The sequence below is a fragment of the Lissotriton helveticus genome, chromosome 1_1, assembly GCF_964261635.1.
Source record: "Lissotriton helveticus chromosome 1_1, aLisHel1.1, whole genome shotgun sequence".
Taxonomy (NCBI): Eukaryota; Metazoa; Chordata; class Amphibia; order Caudata; family Salamandridae; genus Lissotriton; species Lissotriton helveticus.
In genome coordinates, this window is record NC_136057.1 from 736475762 (window position 1) to 736501909 (window position 26148).

Below are 26148 nucleotides of genomic sequence, written 5' to 3' on the forward strand. Positions count from 1 at the left end.
TCTGGTCTGGGAGCTCAAGGAGCTCAACCTGAACCCTTACCTGCAGCTTACAATGCAGCAGTTAAGGATCCACTGTAAAACCTATAAAATAAAAACAGGCTCATACCCTACCAAAGGAAAGCTGTAGGAGTATGAAATAAACCATCCAGAGGATGACACTGATCTCCCTGAGGCTCAGAATGGAGACTTTGGAAAGAGGAGAACTTAGAGCCTCTGCCCCTAGAGAGAGTTGACCTCACAGAGGAGGAACTCACTCTAGAGAGACCAGCAAGAAGGGCAGGTCTAGAAGCCAAAATCCTGGCTATAGAAGACGAAAGAGCTTAGAAGGGACTAGGACCCATCTCTGTTGACAGCAACATAATAAATAGGGAGAAAGATGAAGCATTTGACCCTAAGAACCCTAAAGGGATTGTCCCCAAATATGTAGAGGGTGATCAAATGATTAAATCACTTAAACCTTTGAGAGGGCTAGTAAAATGATGAAACTCAATTAGAAGTATTGGGGCTTTCTACTCTGGGAGCTGTTTTCAGGAAAGTGCAGGGATAGACTCCTGGGACTGGATGAGACAGATGCTGAGTCCTATGACCTCACAAACAATACCCTGATTGAGGGCTTTGGACTCACCACTGAGGAATATAAAATTAAGTTCAGGAAGAGTCAGAAAGCGTCAAGTCATTCCTGGGTTGATTTTGTGGACCTTTCAGTGAAAACACTAGGTGGCTGGTTGAAGGGAGGTCAGGTGCAAGATTTTGCTGGTCTTTATATTTAACTTATGAAGGGACATCTGTTAAGTAACTATACTTCTGAAAAGTTGCATCAATACCTGGTGGACCTGGGTTTGGTCTCTCTCCAGGAGTTGGGGTAAGAAGGCTGTTCATTGGGTAAAAACTAGTGTCCAAAACCAGTTCTGGAGGGGTGACCAAAAGGAAGGGGTTGATAGGCCGCCCCAGGAGAAAAAGGTGGGCCACTCTAGAGACAAAAATAAGGAGTCCTGTGTAGGACCCCAAAAACTGTCCAGGAGGGTGGACCCCGAGATACTTCACAAAACTGGATACCAGGGTAAGGCTTGTGATCCCAAAAAGACTTGGTGCTTTGACTGTAAGCAGACAGTGCACTGAATGAAAAGACAAACTAAATGGGAAGTAGACCTAAAGCACTATCACAGCACCCTCACCGTTAATGACCCATAGTCTGTTTTCTTATTGGACAATATCTTTGTGTGCACTTCTGTGTATGCACCTTCTGCCCAAAAATGCCTCCCTCACTAGGGAGATGTAATGTACCAAAGCAAAGAACAAAGTTGCACCACATGAGACACAGAAAAGTGCTGTGTTACAATAAATTATTTTATTTCACAAAATATAGCACGATCCAATTGCATTTTCTTCCTTTATTCAGTATTCTTAAAAACACCAGCCAACGGGTTTCGTCTAGTGAAAAAAACAAGTCCACGTAAGCATTTAATCCTGGACTTTTGAAGATCCTTATTTGTAATTTCAATAGGAAAGGACCTAACGAAGGGGAATTAGACACCTCGCCCAATACAATTTAATTGGTGTCCTTGGGGTTAGGCGGCCGGTCGTGCAGCACTTGTTTTTTCTATGACCAATTGGGACCGCTGTGCTTAAGTACATCACCAGAACAGTAGCTATCCTTCTGACATCAAACAGAAATTTATACTTGGCTGCAATTGACTGGAATGTCTAATAACCATTGGATGTTTGAAACTGAGGTATCACACTATTTTTTGCCTTGAAGAATTCCAAGGTTTCACTGGACGAAATGCATTGGCTGGTGTTTTGAAGAATACCGAATAAAGGAAGAAAACGCGATTGTATCGTGCTATATTTTGTAAAGCCTTAATTGTGAAATTATTTATTGTAACGCAGCACTTTTCTGTGTCTCGTGTGGTGCAAATTTGTTCTTTGTTTTAGTGCACTGAAGGAAGGGCACTTCCTGTTCTAATAACAAACCCACTAGTGTACCTCCATGTGTTGCCAGTGTAGCCTTTGAAGATGATTCTTCAGATGAGGAAGTCCTTGTAGCTTTCAACTAGAAAATTGGACGAAAAGGTGAGTTGGAGATTCCAGAGGGAAGCAGACACTCCACCACCAACTAGGGAATGGAATCTCAGCCACGGCCCTGAGAAATACCTGTGTGAGTCACACCATTGTGCATGGCAGGTCTCAAACCAATATGTGACAGGTGAGGCCAAAAGAGTATGGGATTTCCCATGGGAGTTACTATTAGGCCAGTGGCTTTAGTACCCCTATAAATAGCTGCATCCCCTAATTGGAGAAGGGTGGTTGTCAGTATAGACCTCCCCCCTGATTATCTCCTTGGAAATTACCTCCCATAGGATGGTCTCGATCAATCAATCAATCAGGGGCTTATAAAGCCCACTACTCACCTGTGAGGGTCTCAAGGCACTGGGGGGCAGCTCCGGATCAGTCGACGAGCCAGGTCTTTAGGGCCTTCCTGAAGATGTGCAGGGTTGGGGAGCGTCTGAAGTTCAAATGGGGTTTCGTTCCAGGTCTTGGCATCGATGTAGGAGAAGGCTCTCCCGCCTGCTCTGTTACTGCAGTTGCGGGGGACCTCTGCCAGGGCGAGGTCGGTGGAGCAGAGGTTCCTGTTGGGCACGTGGACAGATACTCTTTCGTTGAGGTATTTGGGTCCGATGTTGTAGAGAGATTTGTAGGCTTGGGTGAGTAGTATGAAGGTGACCCCTTTCTCTACGAGGAGCCAGTGAAGATTTCGCAGGTGTTGGGTCATGTGTTTGTGACACGGTGTTCTGAGAACGAGTCTGGCCGCGGCGTTCTGGATGGACTGGAGTTTGTGTAGTAGAAATCTGTTGATTCCGGCATACAGGGCGTTGCCGCGGTCCAGTTGCTGGTTATGAGTGCGTGGATGACAGTCTTTCTGCAGTCGGGGGGATTCACTTGAACGTTTTGCGGAGGATGCGCAGGCAGTTGAAGCTAGTGGAGGTGACGGCATTGATCTGGCGGTTCATGGAGAGGGAAGAGTTGAGGATGATGCCGAGGTTTCGTGCGTGGTCTGTAGGAGTAGGTGGGGTCCCAAGGGCAGAGGGCCACCAGGTGTCCCAGGCGGAGCTGCAGGGTCCAAGGATGAGGACCTCAGCGTTCTCGGAGTTGAGCTTCAGACAGCTGTCTTTCATCCAGGATGCCACGTTCTTCATTCCTTGCTGGAAGCAGAGTCTGGTGTCTACGGGATCCTTCATGAGTGAGAGGATGAGCTGAGTGTCGCCGGCGTAGGATACAATGCTGAGCCCATGCTGTTTGACGATGGCGGCGGTGGGGGCCATGTACAGGTTGAAGAGCATGGGGCTGAGAGAAGAGTCTTGGGGTACTCTGCAGTTGATGTTGGTAGGTTCAGAGAGTAGGGGAGGGAGTCTGATCCTCTGGGTTCTGGCAAAAAGAAAGGATCGGATCCAGTCATGGGCGGTTCCCTGTATCCCTGCGTCGTGTATCCTGGCTGCAGGAGTGCAATGAGAAACTGTGTCGAAGGCTGCGGAGAGGTCTAGAAGGATGAGGGCCGCAGTGTATCCCTGGTCGAGCAGCATACGGATGTCGGCGAGGAGAGCAGTCTCGGTGCTGTGGTTGCTGCGGAATCCAGACTGGGATGCAACTAGGCTGGAGTTGTCTTCGATGAAGGTGGTCATCTGGGCTGAGCCTAAAAGAGGTACTTGTCCAGTGCCAGCCCTGTCCCAAAGAGTTTGGAGGTACTATACCTGCAGTTTGTGCAAGTAGACCCCAGAGGAAAAGAAAAAGCAGAAAGTGTAGGAAAGGTGGGCAACATGTAGCCAAAGTTCCAGTAGGCTAAGGAGATCCTGACCCAGCTGGAGAGGACTCCCCAAGTGCCACTGGTGAAGCCCTATGTGACCCATAAGAAGTCTTGACTATTCAGGCAGCTGTTAAGCATGACATGGTTGCTCCTCAGCTAACTGAAGAGATAGTGGAAGGAGGGTGTTTGCTACACGATGCAGTAACCCCCACTCTAAAACAGCAGCCAGGCCCCCTGAAATCAAAGAAGCCTATAAGTTAGCTCCTTCACCTTTCAGTGAAGAGCTAAAGGTGTGGTTCTGGGCATTGACAGCTGTGTTAGTCTTTATGGCTGCCCTGTCATTGGCATGGTAGTCTGCCTCCATGTCAAATAGCAAGCTAGGATTTCCGACCCTGTTAATGATGGTGGGGTTACTCAAGTTGTGGATAACCTCTTTGGGTCACTGACGGCTGTCCTGGCTAAGATAGGGTTAGCAGAGGTAGACACCTCTCATCCAAATGAATAAAAAATGGGCGAGGAAACTAAAGAAGCAAACGGAGTGATTTTTTTTTGTCAAAAATTATTTTTATTAAGTATTAAGCAAAACAAATACATTGACATTAGTTCTACCCAAGGGTGTGCAGGCTCCGAGGTTGCAAAACAGTCAGCTATTTTGGGTTTAGCTTCATACAGCCCCAGGTCATACCACACCCCCGAACAAAATGAGTGATGCTGATTTTGAGAGAACATAACCCTGAGAAGGTTCTTCAACCTAGAACATGTCCTCCGAACACCCTCTCGCCCTCCCCCCCAAAATGACCCCTACTTCCCCCCCTCTCCCAGTGGTAATTAGATTGTGTAGTAGAATCTTGAGGTATTACAGCAATGCCTACAGCAATGCCTCGGCGTAGAATGAGTAGATTAGGGCCGCCTCAGGTCACATATTAAGGGCTGCGTTGTTACTAAATGATCTAGGGGCGACTTAGATTTGAAAAAGGTGCGTAGCCCGCACAGGAGGGTAGACTGCAGAGGGCAGCCCCATGGACAAAAAGGCGACCAATGGTGCCCAGCTAAGTTCGAAGCCCTCATAGTTATCACTGAAGATGATGTCCGCCAGGCATTCCATGGAAAGAATCCTCCATAACCGGGCGTGCCACAGTAAAACCGCTGGAGTTTCTGTCTTTTTCCAAGCCGCTGCTATGGTGAGTTTGGCCGCCCCTATGTATGTCCACATGATCGCCTTGTCGGCTTTGGTTTGGTGTTCTAAAGTTGGATCCCTTACACCCAGGAGAGCAAAGTCTATGGTGTAGGAACGGTGTACCCCAACGTATTTTTGATTTGAGATAGGATCTCATCCAAAAAGGCCGAATCCTCGGGCAGTCCCACCATATGTGCCTGAAATCCCCCTGAAGCCCACATCCCGGCCAGCAGAGATCCGAGGCATCAGGGAAGATTCGAACGAGCTTAGTAGGGTACAGATACCTATTGTGTAATGTCTTGTAGTGAGCTTCCCTTAGGGCTGTGGACTTGTTGTGTTTGGTAGTGTCTCTCCAGATGTGTTTCCATTCAACCTCTGTTACGTCTCTGCCTAGGACTCGGTCCCAGAAGGTCATATATAATGCCTGCGGAGAATGTAAGGTGTTAAATAGCATATCATAGAGTGCTGAAATTGTGCCTTTTATGGTACCTGCCTTGTAGATCACCAACTTTTCCATGGGTGTAAGATCTCTAGTGGCCGCCTCTCTAACGTGCGGGGTCGTACCCCAGTGTGTAAGCTGAAGATAGTGGTAGTGTTCACTCTGGGGGATTGCAAATTCCCTCTTACAACTGTCAAACGTTAAGACCTAATCGTTATGGAACATGTCAGAATGTTTGAGGCATCCTCCAGGGATTTCCGGGTTAAAATGAACGGGTGTATGGGGAGATGGAAATGAGGCGCACCCCTTCCTCCGCGTGAGATGGTCCCAAATGGTTAAGGTTGTGCGTGTAGGGGTACTGATGTACGCATTGGAGGGAAGATCTCCCTTTGGCTTCCAGAGTACATCCCATATGGAACTTCCCACCACGGAGCGGTCCATATGAAGCCTGTGCTTATCTGACTCCCTCGCTGACCACTCCGTTGCCACCTGTAATTGTGCGACCTGATAGTATAAAGTGAAATCGGGTAAAGCCAGACCTCCTTTTTTCCTTGGGCGTCTGAGCACATAACAGAGTGAATTTTAAATGGGGTCCTAACCCAGTTGAGGTAGGTCCGCTTCTCAAAGGAAGTGACCTGAACAAAAGGGTTTAAAGCAGAGTAAGCCCTGCAACAAATCCAGCCTGTTTTCTTACTCTTCCTTGCCTGACAGAGTAGGAAGACTCTCCCAGGTTGTGGCTGATTCTCCTGGCCTGTTCACTGAGGGCAAAGGGGGGTGGGGGTTTGTTGCAGTAGTCCCCCTACCTTTTGCCTAGTATTTGATGCAACTTTGACTTAAGGGCAAGTGTCAGTGTTTTCCTCCAGAACAAGACAACTGTTCATTTGATCCCCAAGTGACCAGGCCTTTAGCACCTCTGTACTGTAAGTCCCTAGTAAGTGGTACCTCTGGTACTTAGGGTGTTTGTACTAAATAGGGTCCATAAGAGCCGCAGCATATCTTGTGTCACTCTAAGCGACCCAGCACCAAACTCATACAGACTGCCACTGTGAAAACATGACATGTCACACACCCGTGTGCATTGTCCCCTAACACTGCATGTAATATTTGTTAGTCATCCCTACAGCAGGCTTCAGGCAGTGTGCATTATATGACAGTTCTATTACTGCCAGTGCAAGTGACCAGGGAAGCCATTTTAAGTAGACGTGCTGGACACTGGTCAGAAGCGAGTTCCCCAGCTACAGGATCTTCACTGAAGCTAGAGATGTTTGGTATCAAACATCTCATATTACTAAACCCTCACTGATTGCAGTGACAGATTTAATAATACATGCACCCAGAGGGCACCTTAGGGGTACCACCTGAAAACCTACCAACGACTGGTGTGCTGACTGACTGCTCCTAGCCAACCTGCCACCACAGATGCAATTCTGACCCTTAGGGGTGAGGGCCTTTATTCTCAGGATATCAGGATCAAAAGCCTGCTCTCGCAGAGTGTGTATACACCCCCTACCACAGGATCACCTGCAAATTAGCATTCCAAGGCAGGGAGCTTCAAAGTTCCCATCACCTTTGGTGATCAAATCTGGCTTCCCTCACAGGAGAGGATACCGACCCCCCTGTCCAGTGTCCATTTGGCTCCTGGACAGGTGGGAAAATTGGTAGTCTGAGAGGTGTGCTCACCTCCAGGCTAGCTCCACCTCTAAGGTGGGCTACCTGAAGTGAAGTCAAAAATCAGAAGTCTGCCATCTTTGTAATGCCATGCTTAGGAACTCTGGGACAGGGTTATGCCCACTTCCCACAGGAAGTGGTCATATAGGGGACGTAGTGACCACGGTTGTCAGTAGCCCATTGGCTACTAACCTACACTCCCCTAGCAACCCCAATTTTAGTATTTGGGGGATCCACTGACACCAGGAAATCAGATATAAAAGAAGAGGAAGGACTGAAGAGCTTCAGAAAGCAAGAACTGTGGAAGAAGCAGCTACCTTGCCACCAACCCTGCCGTACGATTGCTCCAAAGTCGACTCATCCTAAGAACTGCTGTGCCTCCTAAAGCCTGGGAGGACTACCAGTGCCTTTGCCAAGACCCAGGAACACCTGTGGAGCAGTAGAGCTGCTTCCCTGCAACCTGCAGATACCAAGGAAAGAACTGTGGGGGCTCCGAACCACATAAGCCCGACACCAGTCAGCACCACTGCACCTGTCGCTCCAAGCCCTAGTTGAAGTGGGCCAACAGTGCCAGCGTGGTCCCCAAGCCCGCCCTCCAGAGTAGAAGCCTACCTTGGGTTTGCCAGGAGGGGAGTCCTCGACGCGACCTGCAACCTCTTTGTGCAACCCCCCTCCCGACCGGATGCCTCAAGACACCCCTGCACTTGTTGCCCCTGTCCCGAATGGAAGTGGACCAATGATGATCCCACATCCCCGAGCATCGGGAAACCTGAGCCCCCTTGTTGGTTCAGACTGGCTGGTTTCCCAGTCCCCACCTGCAGCCTCTTTCTGGTCGTTTATTGATGTTTTGTCAACCACTTTTGAGGTTTCCCTCCTGATGTGTCAAACATGTCCTCACTCAAGTCTGGTTTTAAGCCCTGCGGGGCCTGTCACCGGCCGATGTCAGCGACGGGCCCGCACCTTGTTTGCCTTTGGTGTATGGACCGCAACCACGACACCAAAGCATGTTCCGATTGCCGAGAAATGGCTCTGAAGGTTTTTAGCAAGCAGTCCGTAAAGCTGCTAGCAGCCCAACATTCAGCTGCACGGTGGTTGAGATCCTGGTCGAGTGAAAGTTCCCAGGATCATTTGCGGAGTCCGAAGTCCTCTTTGATGCGCTCGTAGTCGTCTGGACATTCAGGTTGGAGGAATAGGAAGTAGAGTAAGAAGTTGAAGCGTTTTTTGACTTCTGCTCGTCCGTCGGCTGATGAGACGAGGGAGCCTCAGCGTTCTAGGCCTTGTTCTCTGAAACCTCGGCCGACTCCGCACCTTCCCATATTTCCATAGGCCAAAATTAACCCCCACCCAGCTAAAAGAGTTCTATGAGGCCATGTACCTCATTTTTGGGCGGTCTAACCCCAACGATGCGCCTTCTGGCCCTCCAGGGTTCCCAAGGGGCCCCCTCCTGTCCCGGCTCAGGTGGGGGCCCCCGGATCCATTCCTGGATTCAGACTGATTGAGCCATCTCGATCTTCCTCTGCACCAGTCCCGATGCTGATGCTTCCAGCAATAGCGGCGTTGTCCCCATCTTCAACGGAACCGGAGGGGCGTCGCTCCACACATGCGAGAGCCTTGCCGCCCAGATCAGAGCCTGAGCCTTATTTTCACCGGTTAGGCCTTGAGGAAGACTGGGAGAGGTCGATGGACCCTATAGAATGCCAGCCAAACTGAGTGTGGGCTGCTGTGAGGATCTGGTTAAGGCCAGCAGCCAGAATACTTCTCCAGAGGCTGGTTTCCATTCTTGCCCTATCGTGGCTACAGATATGGTCCTTGACTTTCAGTTGCCCAAGGTGGCAGTCAAGACTAATCTCATGACAGAGGTGCTGCAACCGGAAGTTTCCATGTTGAAACCTTTGCTCCCATTTAATGATGCCCTCACTGATGTCCTTTTGCATAACACAGGGACTCCTTTGAATAAGATGATTGGCTGCCGCAACCGCCCCCAAACCATCGGACTCCAACCCTCACCCAACACTCTACCCCTGAGAGCTTGATGGTCCAAGCTTCCACCTTCCAAGGTGCTCTCTCTACTACTCCACTAGATAGGGAAATCAAGAGGCTGGATTCATTTGGGAAGAAGAGGTTTTCTTCCACCAGTCTGGTATTGCTGTCCGTGAACACTGCATGCCTTTGGGCCATAATTCCCACACTCTGTGGTATAAGGTTGCGCAAGTTCTGCCATAGATCCCGAAGGAGACCCAGTCTGTACTCTCCCAAACTTTTACTGATGGCAGAGCTGAGGCAAAGTTCACGATTCGCTGCAGACTCGACACGACAGACTCGCTGGGCAGAGCATTTTCAGCAACAGTGGCCCTTAGGCGCCATGCCAGGCTGAGAACGACTGGCTTCTTGGGGATGTCCAGGATTTTCGTGCTATGGCCAGGTCCTTAGGCCTCTCTGTGGCAACATGTCCACCCCAATCTGCCTTTCGCTCCTTTTGTGGCTATGGAAGGTTCTTGCAGGCTGCTCAGACTGTGATGCAGGACCCACAGACCTTGTGGGTCAGGTGGCCAGCGGTCTGGTCAGTTTGTCACCCCCCCTTTCTGCAACAGCCTCCAAACCCTCCTAATCTGCCCCTTTACCATCATGGGCACTCAGGATTCACCATCACCTATCTGGCACTAGGTATTGCCACTTAATTTACATGTGCATGATTCCCGATATAGAACACAGACGTAACTTTTGGAACTAATATTTCATTGTGCAAGTACACACATTTAGTAAAGCAGTTTTATATTGTTTAACTGGCATCAACATGCAGCTCGGTGGCACGTTAGCCTAATTCATAGATAAAAGCGCTGTTTCATCTGAGGGCTAGTAAAGTATGATTTCAAGTTAAACTGTTTAATTTCCATGCTGTAGACAGACATTTGGTCATTGGTGAAACCGTAGTTATTGGAATCAATTGTGGTTGTGACTTGATATGTTGGTGAGTTTATGGCCCCTTAAATAATTATTTTTCTATGTTTTAAATTCAGGACCAAGCAAATCACCCATTTTTGTCTCTTATTTTTAACATTTTACAGTGGTTGTGTTCATTGCATATTATTTGTAAAGATTTTAACCACATAATACCTGAAAATAGTATATATTTTAAAAGAAATATTTATTTGTATTACCAATTGCTATAGAATACACACAAATGTCTAATTTTTGGAACTTCAATAATTTGTTTGTGCTATTACACTGAATAAGCTACAGTGTTTCACAACTTTTATTCACTATTTTCATTACTTAGTTTTCTTTATATTTTGCTGTACTTGGGAAACCGATGAAAATAAATTTGTATTTCATGTGTACGTTTTACTTCTAATGTGTTACTACACATACAGTATTTCCATTTTATTTAGTGCATAATCCGTTATTACGTTTATTGACATATGTATGTACATAGAAACGGTCATAACGTGCTCATCGTTTTAGGAAGGCATCTATAGGCAGTTAGTATTTTAAACTAAGAAAAATATTTAGGAAGGATAAGATTCAGCTTATATTTAGTTTAGTGCATACACCTTAACCTCTGATAAAAGAAAGTAGTGTTTTTCAGTGCTGTGTAATTCTTTCTTTTGCAGGTGCTCGTATGGAAGACAAATTTCGATGGCTTTAACAATAAGGAAATACTTAAAAAGCATCTTAAAAGACTATACCCGGATGCGCCACCTCACATCAATGATATTTATCCAAGATCCTCACATCACCATTCTGGAACGCCTTGTTCAATTGAGGTATGCAGATCTATTATATTTATACTTAAGACTTTATAGTATGCATGGGTATTACATTTATATTTAGGACTTCATTTTGCCCCTGGAAGAAGAGTGTTGTAAGTCTGATGTAGCACCAAATCTCCACTCACCCTACTGCATTTACATATTGCCACTGTGGCTGTGTTTTACCCCAAACTAGTTCCGTGTTCCATATTGACAGCCACTTTGGAGGGAAACACCAAAGGCAGGTCTGCATGCATGGCAGTCCTGTCCACAGTTTTGTTTTCCTAGCACAGATATCCCTCCCAAATTAGGGGTCTGTCTTTGGAAGAAAACAAATGCGCCACATGCGTAGGGAGCATTTATGTGATGTCAAAATGATTTATGAAGCACAACATAGGTAAAACGTCTTGGCCCTAAACATAACCTAAAAAAATACAGAGGACCTACTGAGGGCCTACAGCAGTTACAGATTAAAAAACAAAGCCTTTAGATGGCATATAAAACAGGTCAGATATAGTTTGGACCACAGTAATAGAGGAAGATTGTTCCATTTTCTGGTAGATATAGTTCAGGATGCACGGTTGCCCAAAAATACAGTACATGCTTTGGGGACATGACGAAGGAAGCAATTGGCAGTTCTAAGATTTTATGAGTGTTGATTTAATGGATAAAAAGGTCCATGTACTGGAACAAACCACCGAGTGTATATTTGTCATTGATTTAAAAATTATGCTGAAGTTATCAGGCCATCTATGGAGTGAGTTCTATACTTGGTAATATGGGAGGATCTGGTCGTTTTCACCAGGCTGTTCTGTATAAGTTGGATACAATTGAGATGCTTTTCAGGGGAGGCAAGAAATATTGCATTGGCGTGGCCCACTCTGGATTGAACCAACGCATTCGCCACTGGAACTTCAAATGTCAATGAAGTACAAGGCATTATGTTTTCTAAAATTCAAAGCTGGTGAAAGAATAAATTGGGTGAATCTGATAAAATCAGGTTCTAAGGACAAATCATCTAGATAGGCATTTTTTACCCTTTCCTGTTTATGACCACCATGGCTTGCATGGCGGACCCGAATACAAAGGCCCTGGAATGGACAGCCCCTCCAATACCATTCACACTTTTGTTGGGTCTGTCTGTAGGGTTTTCTTAACTGACCATGTCATGAATAATGTAATATGTGACGTCATCAGCAGTGCATTGCAGGGGCGGAGTTATAGTTAGCTCAGCTAACTATAACGTCCGAATTTCTCTGGTTTTGTACGAGTGAAATGTTTGACTAACTATAACGTCCCTGAAACCTGTGTTTTTTTCAGTGAATTTCAAAGGTTTTTTGACTGCTCATTTCTAACTATAATGTTCCTGAAACCTAAGTGTTTTTCAGTGAATTTCTAAGGTTTTTTAAAATACAAATTTCTAACTGTGCCTACAGAGGTAGGACATGTGCAGAAACAAGAAGAAAGGCACAGTATGAAGCAAGTGAAATGCAGAAAGGGGCAATAGAAGTCCAGGAAGAAAGGTACAGAAAGAAGCAAGAGCTCTACAGAAAGAACCAACAGAGGTGTAGAAAGAGGACTTGTTGCAAAGTCATCTGTGCCCTGGGCACCCCCCAACTTTTTGCTACTGGTACTGGTGGTAACTGACTGACTGACCCTGAGCTCTGCCCAATCAGGCCCGGAGCCAGTGTTATGCTGAAAGACACTTAGAATACAGTGAAAACACCAACATACACTAGGGTACACTATGAGTTGGGGTACCCCTGTGATTGGCATGACCTCTCCTGTAAGGCCCTAGTGCATAATACGGTAGGGTGATTAAAGCTACCTCTAAGACCCTAGCATATAATAGGGCATTGCCGTTTAGAGGCCAGCAGCCCTTTTTTGCACTTGCATATGTGCATTGCTGAGCCTGAGGTCCGTTTAAAAGTAGCCCTTTGTGTGCAGAAAGAGGCAAAAGAGGTGCAGAAAGAGGGGTGCAGAAAGAGGCAAGAGAGCTGCAGAAAGAAGCAACGGTAGTACAGTAAGAAGCAAAAGAGCTGCAGAAAGAGGGTAGAGTGGTGTAGAAAGAAGCAACAAAGGTGCAGAAAGAGGCAAGAGGAGTTCAGAAAGAGGCAGCAGAGGCGCAGAAACAGGGCACTGGGGTGCAGAAAGAGAGAAGAGGGGTGCCTAAAGAGGGGTGTATAAATTTGCGAGAGGTGCCGAAAGAAGCAAGAGCAGTGCCGAAAGAAGCAAGAGCAGTGCAGTAAGGAACAATAGATGTGCAGAAGGAGGCAAGAGGGGTACAGAAAGAGGAAAAAGAAGAGCGGAAAAAAGCAAAAGAGATGTGAAAAGAGCCAAGAGAGGCACGCAAAGAGGGAAGAAGGGTGCAGAAAGAGGTAAGTGGGGTGCAGAAAGAAGTAAGAGGGGGATAAAAAGAAGCAAGAGCATTGCAGAAAAAAAACAGGTGCAGAAAGAAGCAAGAGCAGTGCAGACAGAACCAACAGAGTTGCAGAAAGAGACAAGAGGGGTCTAGAGAAAAGTAAAAGAGGCAGAAAGAGGCAAGAGGGTGCAGAAAGAGGGAAGAAGGGTGCAGAAAGAGGCAAGAGAGCAGCAGAAAGAAGCAAGAGAAGTATAGTAAGAAGCAACAGAGGTGCAGAAAGAGGGAAGAGTGGTGCAGAAATTTGCAACAGAGGTGTAGAAAGAAGCAAGAGCAATGCCGAAAGAAGCAAGAGCAGTGTAGTAAGAATCAATAGATGGGAGGAGGAGCCTAGCCTGCAAACATGATGGCCGCCTAAACCCTCGGCTCCGCTGCCCCGCTTGTCTTCCCTCCGTACCGTTGCTCATCCTGTACTTTATCTGGTCTTCTTGATACGGTATCGGATTTGGGAAGTGATGCTGATTCCAGCGGTGTGCCCCCCGATGTGCTCCCTGCAACAGGACTGATTGAACGTCCCTGTTTCTTTTCCGGTGTTAATGGCGGCGACCGGGTCTTTGTTCTCGGAGCCGGCTGGCCCCGACCGCCACAACAGCGGCCACTGACGGCAGAGCGGAGTCGACCGGCGGATAGCGGCGGCCGCTTAGAGTTCTCCGCAGCAGCGCGCTTTCATTCCTTTTCACCTCCACACTTGCTCGATCTCGCAGCTGCCAGTGCTACATTTGTATCCTTACCCCTGGCCGACTTTGGGTGCCTTTCAGTCTCCGGAGCTGTGAAGGTGGCCATTTTGAACCGAGCGCTCGGCGACTATACCTGGTGGCCTGACCAACTACTGAGGGTGCTTACGACTGCCGACATCGCACAATGTCCGTGTGCCGAGTCGGTATGGAATGTGCTGCCCATGTCCCCGCGACCTGGCTGTGCTTGTCGGGGCGCCCATGGGACGACGGACTGCTGGAAGGGGATGCCGGCGTACGGACTCGAGGACTGCCCCTAGTCGTCGAGCCCTGTGTGCAAGGAGCTTCATCATCCTCATCTCCGGAGGTGCCCCTTGAGATCACCGAGATTCTGGGCACCCTGGTTGCCTTACGAGCTGCTTGGTGTGGTCATGCCCGGGACCTGGGAGGCCGATTAGATGCCATTTTGTCCACGCCATCCTTAACTGGCCGAACTGGAGATCGCGTGCAGAGCGCTTCGCCACACCCTGGGCCCGATTACGGTGAGCTGTCTATCCAGAGGTACATGGAGACGCTGGGGGTGCGAGAGCTGGATACCGCTGCGACTCTATCTGCTACAGCGGTGGCGAGCTGTGAGACTCCTGGACTGGCGCAGCTGCTGGGGAGTCGCCTTTGGGCGCCATGTCCTGCAACTTCTTCGGGATCTGCTGGCGATTCTTCCTATTGTATCCTGGGCGCGCTGCTTCTACTTCAACTGTTTAACTTTGGAGGACTGCTATTGCGCACCGCCCTTCTTTGTACACCGGTGGCCCGCATGGCTTTGTGTTGGACAGTTCTTTGTGGACGGCGCCCTGTCCTGCCGTGGTCCTTGCAGCTGTTTACCTCATTCTGGGGGGCTGTTTTATTGTTGCTTCTCGTTGGCACGCTGGATCGTCAGGGACAAGGTTGAAAATGATTTTCATTTTTGCTTACTGTTGTTTGCTTTGCTGGGACTGTGATGGGTAGACGGGGGAGCTGGATGTTGGTTATGCTTCAATTTGGGGTCGGGGGTAGGGCGGCCGAGAATATCCTGACGGGCTGTTTAGGACACATAAATTTGGCCCTCCTCCGGTTTTATATGTATACTTTTTCTTCCTTTCTCTTCTTTCTTTATTTCGGGTACTCTTTATTGGGCGACAGGCACGCTGCTAGGGGGGGGTAGGCCGTAGCCTCTGCATGTGTGCTGGGTGGGGGGTAGGGGGGGGCTTTGTTTTGTCCGTTTTAGTTCCTATGGGCCTTATTTTTTCTTTCTTTATTCTCCAATTCCTTTCCTTTTTCCTTTTTCTTTGGGTCAATGGTGTGGGTCGGGGAGGGGTGGGTAGCGATCGCCACACGACATGCTAGGCGATTATCAATCCTTTTCAGATATCACTGTGCCGCCATTTTGCTTCTGTTTTAATGCTCGCTGGATTTCTTTGATGGACGTTGCCCACCTTTGTTTTGAATGTATAGTGAGAACTTTGATCCTTTCTAACGTTTATTATTACATATGCTTTATGAACATTATAAAATTAAACCTTAATTTCTCCTGCTTCTCGGTAGTGTAAATGCTTCTATGTCACCTAGGTTGCCTGTATTTGGATTTGAGTTGCTCCTGAGTTGCCATATTGCTTGCTACGGTGCTCCGAATGATGTCGAGGCCGGCCGGATGGTTGTAGGCCCGTAATTGTTTATGATTCTGTGCAATAAAGGTTTAAAAAAAAAAAAAAAAAGAATCAATAGATGTGTAGAAGGAGGCAAGAGGGGTACAGAAAGAGGCCAAAAAAGAGCAGAAACAAGCAAAAGAGATGCAGAAAGAGCCAATAGAGGTACACAAAGAGGGAAGAAGGGTGCAGAAAGAGGCAAGTGGGGTGCAGAAAGAAGTAAGAGAGATGTAAAAAGAAGCACGAGAAGTTCAGAAAAAAACAGAGGTGCAGAAAGAACCAACAGAGTTGTAGAAAGAGACGAGGGGTGTATAGAAAAGTAAAAGAGGCAGAAAGAGGCAAGAGTGGTGCAGAAAGAGGGGAGAAGGGTGCAGAAAGAAGTAAGAGAGATGTAAAAAGAAGCACGAGAAGTTCAGAAAAAAACAGAGGTGCAGAAAGAACCAACAGAGTTGCAGAAAGAGACAAGAGGGGTGCAGAAAGAGGCAGGAGAAGTGCAAAAGGAAGCAACAGAGATAGAGAAAGAGGCAAGAAAAGTGGAGAAAGAGGCACGCGAGTTGCAGAAACAGGCAAAACAGGTGCACAAAGAGGGAACAGGGGTGCCGAAATGTGCAAGAGAGTAGCAGATAGAAGCAAGAGCAGTGCAGAGAGAACGAACAGAGGTGCAGAAAGAGGCAAGAGTAACGCAGAAAGAGGCAAGAGAAGTGCAGACAAAAGCAAAAGAGGTTCAGAAAGATGCAAGAGGGGTGCTGAAAAAAGCAAGAGAGTTGCAGAAAGAAACAACAGAACTACAGAGAGAAGGATCAGAGGTGCATAAAGGCAAGAGGGGTGTGAAAGAGACACAAGGGGTACAGATAGAAGCAAGAGGTGTGCAGAAAGAAGCAAGAGAGTTGCAGAAAGAAACAACAGAATTACAGAGAGAAGGAACAAAGGTGCAGAAAGAGGCAAAAAGGGGTGCAGAAAGAGGTACGTGGGGTGCAGAAAGACGCAAGAGATATACAGAAAGAAACAAAAGTGCAGAAAAAGGAACAGAGGAGCAGAAAGAGGAAAGAGAGGTGCAGAAAGTGGTAAGAGGGGTGTGAAAGAGACACAAGGGGTACAGAGAGAAGCAAGAGAGTTGCAGAAAGAAACAAAAGAAGGGCAGAAAGAGGGAAAAGAGGTACAAAAAGATTGAAGAGTGGTGCCGAAAAAGGCACGTGGGCTGCAGAAAAAAGCAAGAGATGTGCAGAAAGAAACAGAATGAAGTGCAGGAAGAAGGAATGGGTGCAGAACGCAGCAAGATGGGTGCAAAAAGAGGCAACAATGTTACGGAAGGAAGGGACAGAGATGCAGAAAGGAGCAAGAGAAGTGCAGAAAGAAGCAACAGAGGTGCAGAAAGATGGATGAGGGGTAACGAAAAAAGCAAAAAAGGTACAGAAAGAGGGAAAAGGGGTGCAGAAAGAGGCAACAGCAGCGCGGAAAAAAACAAGAGAAGTTCAGGAAAAGGGAAGAAGGGTACAGAAAGAGGCAAGAAAAGTGCAGAAAAGGCAAGAGAGTTGCAGAAACAGGCAAAACAGTTGCACAAAGAGGGAACAGGGTTGCACACAGAGGCAAGAGAGGTACAGAACGAACCAACAGAGGTGCAGAATGAGGCAAGAGGGGTGCAGAAAGAGGGAAGAGAAGTGCAGAAGGAAGCACAGAGATAGAGAAAGAGGCAAGAAAAGTGGAGAAAGAGGCACGCGAGTTGCAGACACAGGCAAAACAGGTGCACAAAGAGGGAACAGGGGTGCACACAGAGGCAAGAGAGGTACAGAACGAACCAACAGAGGTGCAGAATGAGGCAAGAGGGGTGCAGAAATGTGCAAGAGCAGTGCAGATAGAAGCAAGAGCAGTGCAGAAAGAACCAACAGAGGTGCAGAAAGAGGCAAGAGGGGTGCAGAAAGAGGGAAGAGAAGTGCAGACGGAAGCACAGAGATAGAGAAAGAGGCAAGAAAAGTGGAGAAAGAGGCACGCGAGTTGCAGAAACAGGCAAAATAGGTGCACAAAGAGGGAACAGGGGTGCACACAGAGGCAAGACAGGTACAGAAAGAGCCAAAAGGTGCAGAAAGAGGCCATAGGGGTGCCGAAATATGCAAGAGAGTAGCAGATAGAAGCAAGAGCAGTGCAGAGAGAACGAACAGAGGTGCAGAAAGAGGCAAGAGGGACGCAGAAAGAGGCAAGAGAAGTACAGACAAAAGCAAAAGAGGTTCAGAAAGAGGCAAGAGGGGTGCTGAAAAAAGCAAAAGATGTACAGAAAGAAACAAAAGAACTGCAGAAAAAAGGATCAGAGGTGCATAAAGGCAAGAGGGGTGTGAAAGAGACACAAGGGGTACAGATAGAAGCAAGAGGTGTGCAGAAAGAAGCAAGAGAGTTGCAGAAAGAAACAACAGAATTACAGAGAGAAGGAACAAAGGTGCAGAAAGAGGCAAAAAGGGGTGCAGAAAGAGGTACGTGGGTGCAGAAAGACGCAAGAGATATACAGAAAGAAACAAAAGAAGTGCCGAAAAAAGGAACAGGAGCAGAAAGAGGAAAGAGAGGTGCAGAAAGAGGTAAGAGGGGTGTGAAAGAGACACAAGGGGTACAGAGAGAAGCAAGAGCGTTGCAGAAAGAAACAAAAGAAGGGCAGAAAGGGAAAAGAGGTACAAAAAGATTGAAGAGTGGTGCAGGAAAAGGCACGTGGGCTGCAGAAAAAAGCAAGAGATGTGCAGAAAGAAGGAATGGGTGCAGAAAGGGGCAAGATGGGTGCAAAAAGAGGCAACAATGTTGCGGAAGGAAGGGACAGAGATGTAGAAAGAAGCAAGAGAATTGCAGAAAGATGGATGAGGGGTAACGAAAAAAGCAAAAAAGGTACAAAAAGAGGAAAAAGGGGTGCAGAAAGAGGCAACAGCAGTGCGGAAAAAAACCAAGAGAAGTTCAGGAAAAGGGAAGAAGGGTGCAGAAAGAGGCACGAAAAGTGGAGAAAAGGCAAGAGAGTTGCAGAAACAGGCAAAACAGTTGCACAAAGAGGTAACAGGGTTGCACACAGAGGCAAGAGAGGTACAGAACGAACCAACAGAGATGCAGAATGAGGAAAGAGGCGTGCAGAAATGTACCAGAGCAGTGCAGATAGAAGCAAGAGCAGTGCAGAAAGAATCAACAGAGGTGCAGAAAGAGGCAAGAGGGGTGCAGAAAGAGGGAAAAGGATGCAGAAAGAGACATGAGAGCTGCAGAAAGAAGCCAGAGAAGTACAGTAAGAAGCAACAGAGGTGCAGAAAGAGGGAAGAGTGGTGCAGAAAGAGGCCAGAGAAGTTCAGAAAGAAGCAACAGAGGTGCAGAAAGAGGCAGCAGAGGTGTAGAAAGAGGGAACAGGGCCAGGAAGAGAGAAGAGGAGTGTATAAAGAGGGGTACATAAATTTGCAAGAGAGTTGCAGAAAAAAGCAAGAGCAGTGCAGTAAGAAACACTAGATGTGCAGAAAGAGGCAAAATAAGAGCAGAAACAAGCAAAAGAGATGCAGACAGAGCCAAGAGAGGTACACAAAGAGGGAAGAAGGGTGCAGAAACAGGCAAGTGGGGTGCAGAAAGAAGTAAGAGAGGTGTAAAAAGAAGCAAGAGAAGTGCAGAAAAAACCAGAGGTGCAGAGAGAAGCAAGAGCAGTGCAGAAAGAACCAACAGAGTTGCAGAAAGAGACAAGAGGTGTGTAGAGAAAAGTAAAAGAGGCAGAAAGATGCAAGAGGGGTACAGAAAGAGGGAAGAAGGATGCAGAAAGAGGCAAGAGAGCTGCAGAAAGAAGCAAGAGAAGTACAGTAAGAAGCAATAGAGGTGCAGAAAGAGGAAAGAGTGGTGCAAAAAGAGGCAATAGAAGTGCAGAAAGAAGCAACAGAGGTGCAGAAAGAGGCAAGAGGAGTTCAGAAAGAAGCAGCAGAGGTGCAGAAAGAGGGAACAGGGGTGCAGAAAGAGAGAAGAGGGGTGCCGAAATTTGCAAGAGAGGTGCAGAAAGAAGCAAGAGCAGTGCCGAAAGAAGCACGAGCAGTGTAGCAAGAAACAATAGATGTGCAGAAGGAGGCTAAAGAAGAGCAGAAACAAGCAAAAGAGATGCGGAAAGAGCCAAGAGAGGTACACAAAGAGGAATGAAGGGTGCAGAAAGAGGCAGTGGGGTGCAGAAAGAAGCAGGGGAGGTGCAAAAAGAAGCAAGAGAAGTGCAGAAAAAAACAGAGGCGCAGAAAGAAGCAAGAGCAGTGCAGAAAGAACCAACGGAGTTGCAGAAAGAGACAAGAGGGGTGTAGAAAAGTAAAAGAGGCAGAAAGAGGGAAGACGGGTGCAGAAAGAGGGAATAAGGGTGCAGAAAGAGGCAAGAGAGCTGCGGAAAGAAGCAAGAGAAGTACAATAAGAAGGAACAGGTGCAGAAAGAGGGAAGAGTGGTGCAGAAAGAGGCAAGAGAAGTGCAGAAAGAAGCAACAGAGGTGCAGAAAGAGGCAAGAGGAGTTCAGTAAGAGGCAGCAGAGGTGCAGAAAGAGGGAACAGGGGTGCAGGAAGAGAGAAGAGGCGTGCCTAAAGAGGGGTGCAGAAATTTGCAAGAGAGGTGCAAAAAGAAGAAAGAGCAGTGCCTAAAGAAGCAAAAGCAGTGCAGTAAGAAACAATAGATGTGCAGAAGCAGGCAAAAGAAGAGCAGAAACAAGCAAAAGAGATGCGGAAAGAGCCAAGAGAGGTACACAAAGTGGGAAGAAGGGTGCAGAAAGAAGCAAGTGGGGTGCAGATAGAAGCAAGAGAAGTGCAGAAAAATAACAGATGTGCAGAAAGAGACAAGAGGGGTGCAGAAAGAGGCAAGAGAAGTGCAGAAAGAAGCAAAAGAAGCAAAAGAAGCGCAGAAGGAGGCAAAAGCAGTGTAGAAAGAACCAAGAGACGTGCAGGACAAGGGAAGACAGGGTGCAGAAAGAAGCAAGAGAGGTGTAGAAAGAAGCAACGGAGGTGCAGAAAGAGGCAAGAGGGGTGCAGAAAGAGACAAGAGAAGTGCAGATGGAAGCAACAGAGATAAAGAAAGAGGCAAGAAAAGTGAAGAAAGAGTCACGCGAGTTGCAGAAACAGGCAAAACAGGTGCACAAAGAGGGAACAGGGGTGCACACAGAGGCAAGACAGGTACAGAAAGAACCAACAGGTGCAGAAAGAGGCCATAGGGGTGCAGAAATGTGCAAGAGAGTAGCAGATAGAAGCAAGAGCAGTGCAGAGAGAATGAACAGAGGTGCAGAAAGAGGCAAGAGGAGTGCAAAAAGAGGAAAGATGGGTATGAAAGAGGCACAAGGACATCTGATTGGCTGAGGAATTACGAGCACGAGCTTGTGGCTGATTGGCTATGAACTGTTGATACTAGGAAGTGTTGGCAGCCATTTTGTGATTCAGTCCGTCAGCTCGCATCTGTCCGTCTACAAGCCATCGGGTTCGTGGTTTTACCTCTGCGAGGCAATACTGGCATCTATGTCTGTGTGAGATACCCTTTTCACTCTGCCTCTCCCTACATCAGCAGGTCGCGGCAATGCCTTCACTAGGCAGTGCGTCGGCACGGAGCTCTATGAGTCGGTCTGTTGGCACGAAACGCTACACTACCGAAACTCCACTGCACTACCCTAAATCCTAATACACTATTTCCAGCACGAACCTCCAAACACTACACACAAACACACACCACTACTCTAAATCCTGAAACACTACCCGCAGCACAATCCTCCACAGTACAAAAACACCACTGTACTACCCTAAACCATAAAACAGTGCCAGTCCGTCGGATCGCAGCTGTGCGTCTGCGAGCCGTCGGGTCCGCAGCTGTACATGTGCGAGCCAATTCGTTAGATCATAGGTGCGACTGCTAGCAGGGCAGTTGGCCCTTCGCTGTCCCTTTGCGAGTTAGACCCGAGCTCTTCCTCAGCAAGCCAGCACGCTGCTGTGCGTTTGCGAGCGGACAGCCCGTAGCTCTCATTGTGCGAGGCACGACCTCGGGCCTCAGCTCTCCGTCTGCGAGCCTGCCCGATGGCCTGCAGGTCTCCCTGTTGTAGCCGGATCGCAGCTGTCAGTCTGCAAACCGATATTGGGATTGTAAGGCATCTCTAAAAAGAACCCTTGTGTTTATTAGTTGGAGCTACATATGAGTGCGGATGCACAGCTTCAGGTTAATCAGAAAAACTCGATTTCCCTGATCTGTGATATGTACTCCATCACTTCTGTAGATATGAGCCATATCAAAACGTATGTTGTTGTTGTAGATGGACCCCATTCTAAGGTCTCTGAGGTATGCAGACACAGCTTTGTTAACATTCTTCCCAGATTTTTCAATCTGAGGACAAAATTGGTTTGACCATTTCCACTACTGTCTTTGGTATATATTGGAATATACAAAGACAGTTTGAGGGAAAAGCAACATCAGTTGTCTAAAGGTGTCCTTCAAAGCCATTTCCAAACCTACGCCAGTCAATGTGCCTATGTCGTTTCCACCACAGTGCAGATGCAAACAGGTTTTAACCAAAGGCAAGAATTGGTGCCACTTCAATCCTCTCTGTCCAAACTATTTATGGTCCACATTTTGTAAACCAAGGTCTAAGTCAATATGTCTCTGTTCTGCATGCCTCTTGCACCAGAAAACATAGCTATGTCCTACAATCCACACTAGCATTTTGAAGGTATGGCTGGGAGGTATGGATAGATGTCTGTAGCTCATGAAGTCCATTCGTTGAATAAGAGATATGTTTAAAGATAGGGAACTACTTCCCATACAAAATGATAACTGATTAGGAGATAATTTGCATTGTTTTTAAAAGTAGGGTGCACATTCGTTTTGTGGAAAAGCATCTTTATGATAGGTTAAGAAAAAGCCATTTAAACGTGGAGTACATATCATAGGATAAACTTTGCTCAACTCAACCACACCTGCTACTTGCATTTGGAAGGCACTGTTTGAACTTAAAACAACTGTGAACTTCCAACTTGCATGTGCCGTTAAATTTTCGAGAAAATATTGCAAAAAAAATATTGTTAGGTTTAAAAAATTTTTACTTTTGAACTTTTAGCATGTATTGTAGAATGTTCTAAAAAAGTGTGTTGATAGAATACGTTGCACTTCTGACCATGGCCAAAATGTAACACACCAACAAGGTGCACAAGTCACACACTCCACCAACATCACAGCAGTAAACAAGCACCGAAGTGAAAACCACACTGCCTGAAAGGGAGAAGGGTGAACAAAACCTCACATGAAGGGAGATCTCACACACAATGCAGCACACACACATAGGAAGTAGAGCACACCAACATCCAACACAATGTTGTCCAAACACAAACATTCGCACAATCGAACACAGGACACAAATGCACTCGCCTGTGGCGGATAAACATCAAAAAAGCCTCAGTGCAAAACAGGCACATGAGAACGGATAAGTACAAACCCACAGTCTGGATGGGGTAGCAATTTACGGCAGGCAGCCAGCCAGAGAGTACGAGACACACACATTGGCATACAAATGATGACACAACACATTTGGAGACAAGTGAATATGTGGAAACTTCATTAAAAAAGTGCGTGTCAGTACGGCCAAGAGTAGTGCCACAATATGCAGACAAATGCAGCAGCATGCTTGAATAAGGAACGTAGGAAAATGTCCATGTTCACCTCGGAGTAGTCCATCACCAACACACGTCAATGTCAAGCAGCGTTTGTTGTCCACGCCTCGGACATTAGTCGACGCCAATGCAGCCATGTCCACTGTCGTCTTTGGACATGTGACCAGATGCACAACGGGCAATGATGCGGCGGGACACGTGCAATGTGGGACATCGAGTCGTGGTTGTAGGTACCTTGTCACTCGTCCATGAACGTGAGTGCAGCTGTGTAAGCCACTCTCTGTAATGAGTAATGGTTGGCCACAATATTTGGCATGTTATCGACGTAATCCTTCAGCTGACCGGGACAGTTTGCTGACTCCAACCACTGTACCCAGTGTGCACCAAGGCAGAAACGGGGAGTGGGTCGATTTGCTCACTGCATACTATGACACGTGCAATCTCCCAGTCCCAGTTCCCAACATGCATGCCAAACATCCATGCATTTCATAAACGGGCATCACCATGACACTCCTGGTCATGGCCCAACAGGGGGACGCACACACCCATCGTAATCCATGTCAGCTACCCACATGTTGGAGAGCACACGTCCATGCACCACTCGGATAGGCACGTGCGCCATTGCAACACAGGTTGAACGCAGGTGACGTGCGCAATTCAGAAGCTCAGCTGGTAAGTGATCCGCAGCAGTGCACCCAGGACATGCAGCAGACGTGCAAGGTATAGGTGGACGTGAATGGAGTCGACCATGTGTTCGGGATGCCCTGCCATTGCGTCAGTGGCTCTGCTTGTAGCTGCACTGGCTTGCTGTGTGCCAGTCGTGTGGATGAAATGGCACAGCTTGGTGCAATGAGCCGGGTCTGTGTGCAATGCGTACAGGGTAAGGGTGTGGTGGGAGTATCTTTGAAGGCCATTTCACGCATGCTAACTATGACGAAGGACTTTTGAGTGTTGGATGTGTACTCATTGTTGTCAAATCTGGTAGTGCACAGTGTGGGAGACGGATGCAAATATTATCGTATCTGTCAGGGGGGCTGGTCACTTGCAAGTTCCTTCTCGGAGCAGCACATGTGCCAGCGCAAGATAGTTCAGCCAAACAACCTTTCATCCTTACAGTAACTTCTCCAGCTGCATTCATACAGGATGAGTACAGAGGTCGGTTGTGGGTGTTGTGGGATACCTGCGACCCTGGTCATCATGGATGAGATGCCCAGCACGTGGCACATGGGCGGGTTCACTGTGTGTTACATTGCCAAAAGCGGCTCCTCCCTCCCATGAACCCCCACACTTTTGTGCGCTGCGCTGTTGTATCCCGTGCACTCCTACTGCACACCATTGTAATGCCTATTCACGCATGTCCTGCAGCATTCCAACCACACTATGACACTGCCCTTTGGAGATGGTGCATGCCACTTTACAACATCGACTGCTGCAGCCCTTGTGGCGGCCACACCAGAACACAGAGACACACTTACCGCACTTTCTGCACATGGACATGTCCGAGACACCCTGTTCGCCTTGCTGGATAGGCACACCCCTGCGCAGACCTGTGTACGCCGGACCAGCACATGCAGCTTGTGCATGCAGGAGGATGCATGCGTGGCTACATGTCCAGGCTCACTGCCAACGCTGAGGTGACATGGTAACGTCCGCTGAAGACAGTATACTGTGATGTTGTAGGCCCCGTGCCCATCATGCTAACACAATGACGACAAGGACACATTTGCTCAGGTCGGGGGGCGTTGGCGGGCCTGGGGTTGTTGCGATGAGTGCTGTGGCCCTCATGGGTATCCGTGTATCATGCTCATTGACTCTATGGCACCTGTGGGTGTACGGGTTTGGCTCTTGGCTGTGTTGCCTTTCATTTTACAGGTAGTTGTCCTGCTTAACACCAGCAGAAAGCAGGTGTAAAATCCCTGGTGCTAACGCGGCTTATCACCGAAATTTGTTTTGCATCGCAGTTTTTGCCTTTTGTTGTGAAAGTTGTGATGTGGTTTTTTCGTGTACAGAAAAATAAACAAACTGGGCAGTGTATCCCATCAAGATCCAGCACCTGACCCACTATTCCCAATCTATATAATTACAATGAGATTTCTTCATTGATTTTGTGTGTACACTGTAAATGCACCCACTACCACATTGCTATTCAATACAGGATTTTAGTATTTAGAATAAATTGCAAAGGTGCACCTTGTGTGTTTTTGCACGGGAACGCCTACTTTGCATCTCATTATCAGCACTTTAATGCAACTAAAGTTGAGATAAATCTAGCACACTACTCAGAAGCTGGTGCAAACTGCAGACATCACCAGTATTCCTGCGATAACTGCCCCAAAATATAACACCGTGGTGTACACAACCAAAAAACAGTAATAAGAACGAGAAAGAGTCATACAGCACGTAAGTAACAACCAAAAACGTTATTGAAATTTAACAAACTCAACACAAAACAACAAGGCGGAAGACTCCTGTCGGGTCTATCAATATCGACGACACAGCCTGGAAAATAAAGCACAAATTAAGGACCTGTGTATTGCGCATATCAAAGGAGTGAGACACAGAGAAAGAGAGAAGGAAAAAAAAGCCAGAAAGGGAAGGAAAGGAAGGGAGTGAGAGAGATAGAAGGAAAGGAAGGAAGAGAGTGAGAGAGAGAGTGAAGAGAGGGAAGTGTGAGTGAGAGAGAGACACAGCCGCCCCTGCGCATCCATGACCAAATAATTACCTGCTGCCTCCAAGTGCCCGTTAAAGCTCCAAGGCCTGGTCCGGCCACCGTGGCTTGGTACACATTATGTGATCCCGCTCCACAGCCCAGCAGGTCCCACGCATGTCGCGGAGTCCTGAGTCATCAATGGTGGAGAGCTGGTGCCGGTAACCCTGTGCTACGCAAGTCAGCGGCACGTGGTGGTAGGCCCCTGACGGCCACATCCACTTCGGGTGGCACT

The 26148-nt window shown here is 47.6% G+C and overlaps 1 protein-coding gene across 3 annotated transcripts in view; it reads left to right on the plus strand.

Annotated features, from left to right (window-relative positions):
• LOC144816539 (uncharacterized) overlaps positions 1 to 26148 on the plus strand; it is a 1138385-nt gene that overhangs the window by 427324 nt on the left and 684913 nt on the right. For all 3 annotated transcript variants that reach the window (XM_078674268.1, XM_078674269.1, XM_078674271.1), the window contains exon 11: positions 10698 to 10850. In XM_078674268.1, the coding sequence (XP_078530394.1) occupies positions 10698 to 10850 (153 nt within the window). The remainder of the gene's footprint in view (positions 1 to 10697; positions 10851 to 26148) is intronic.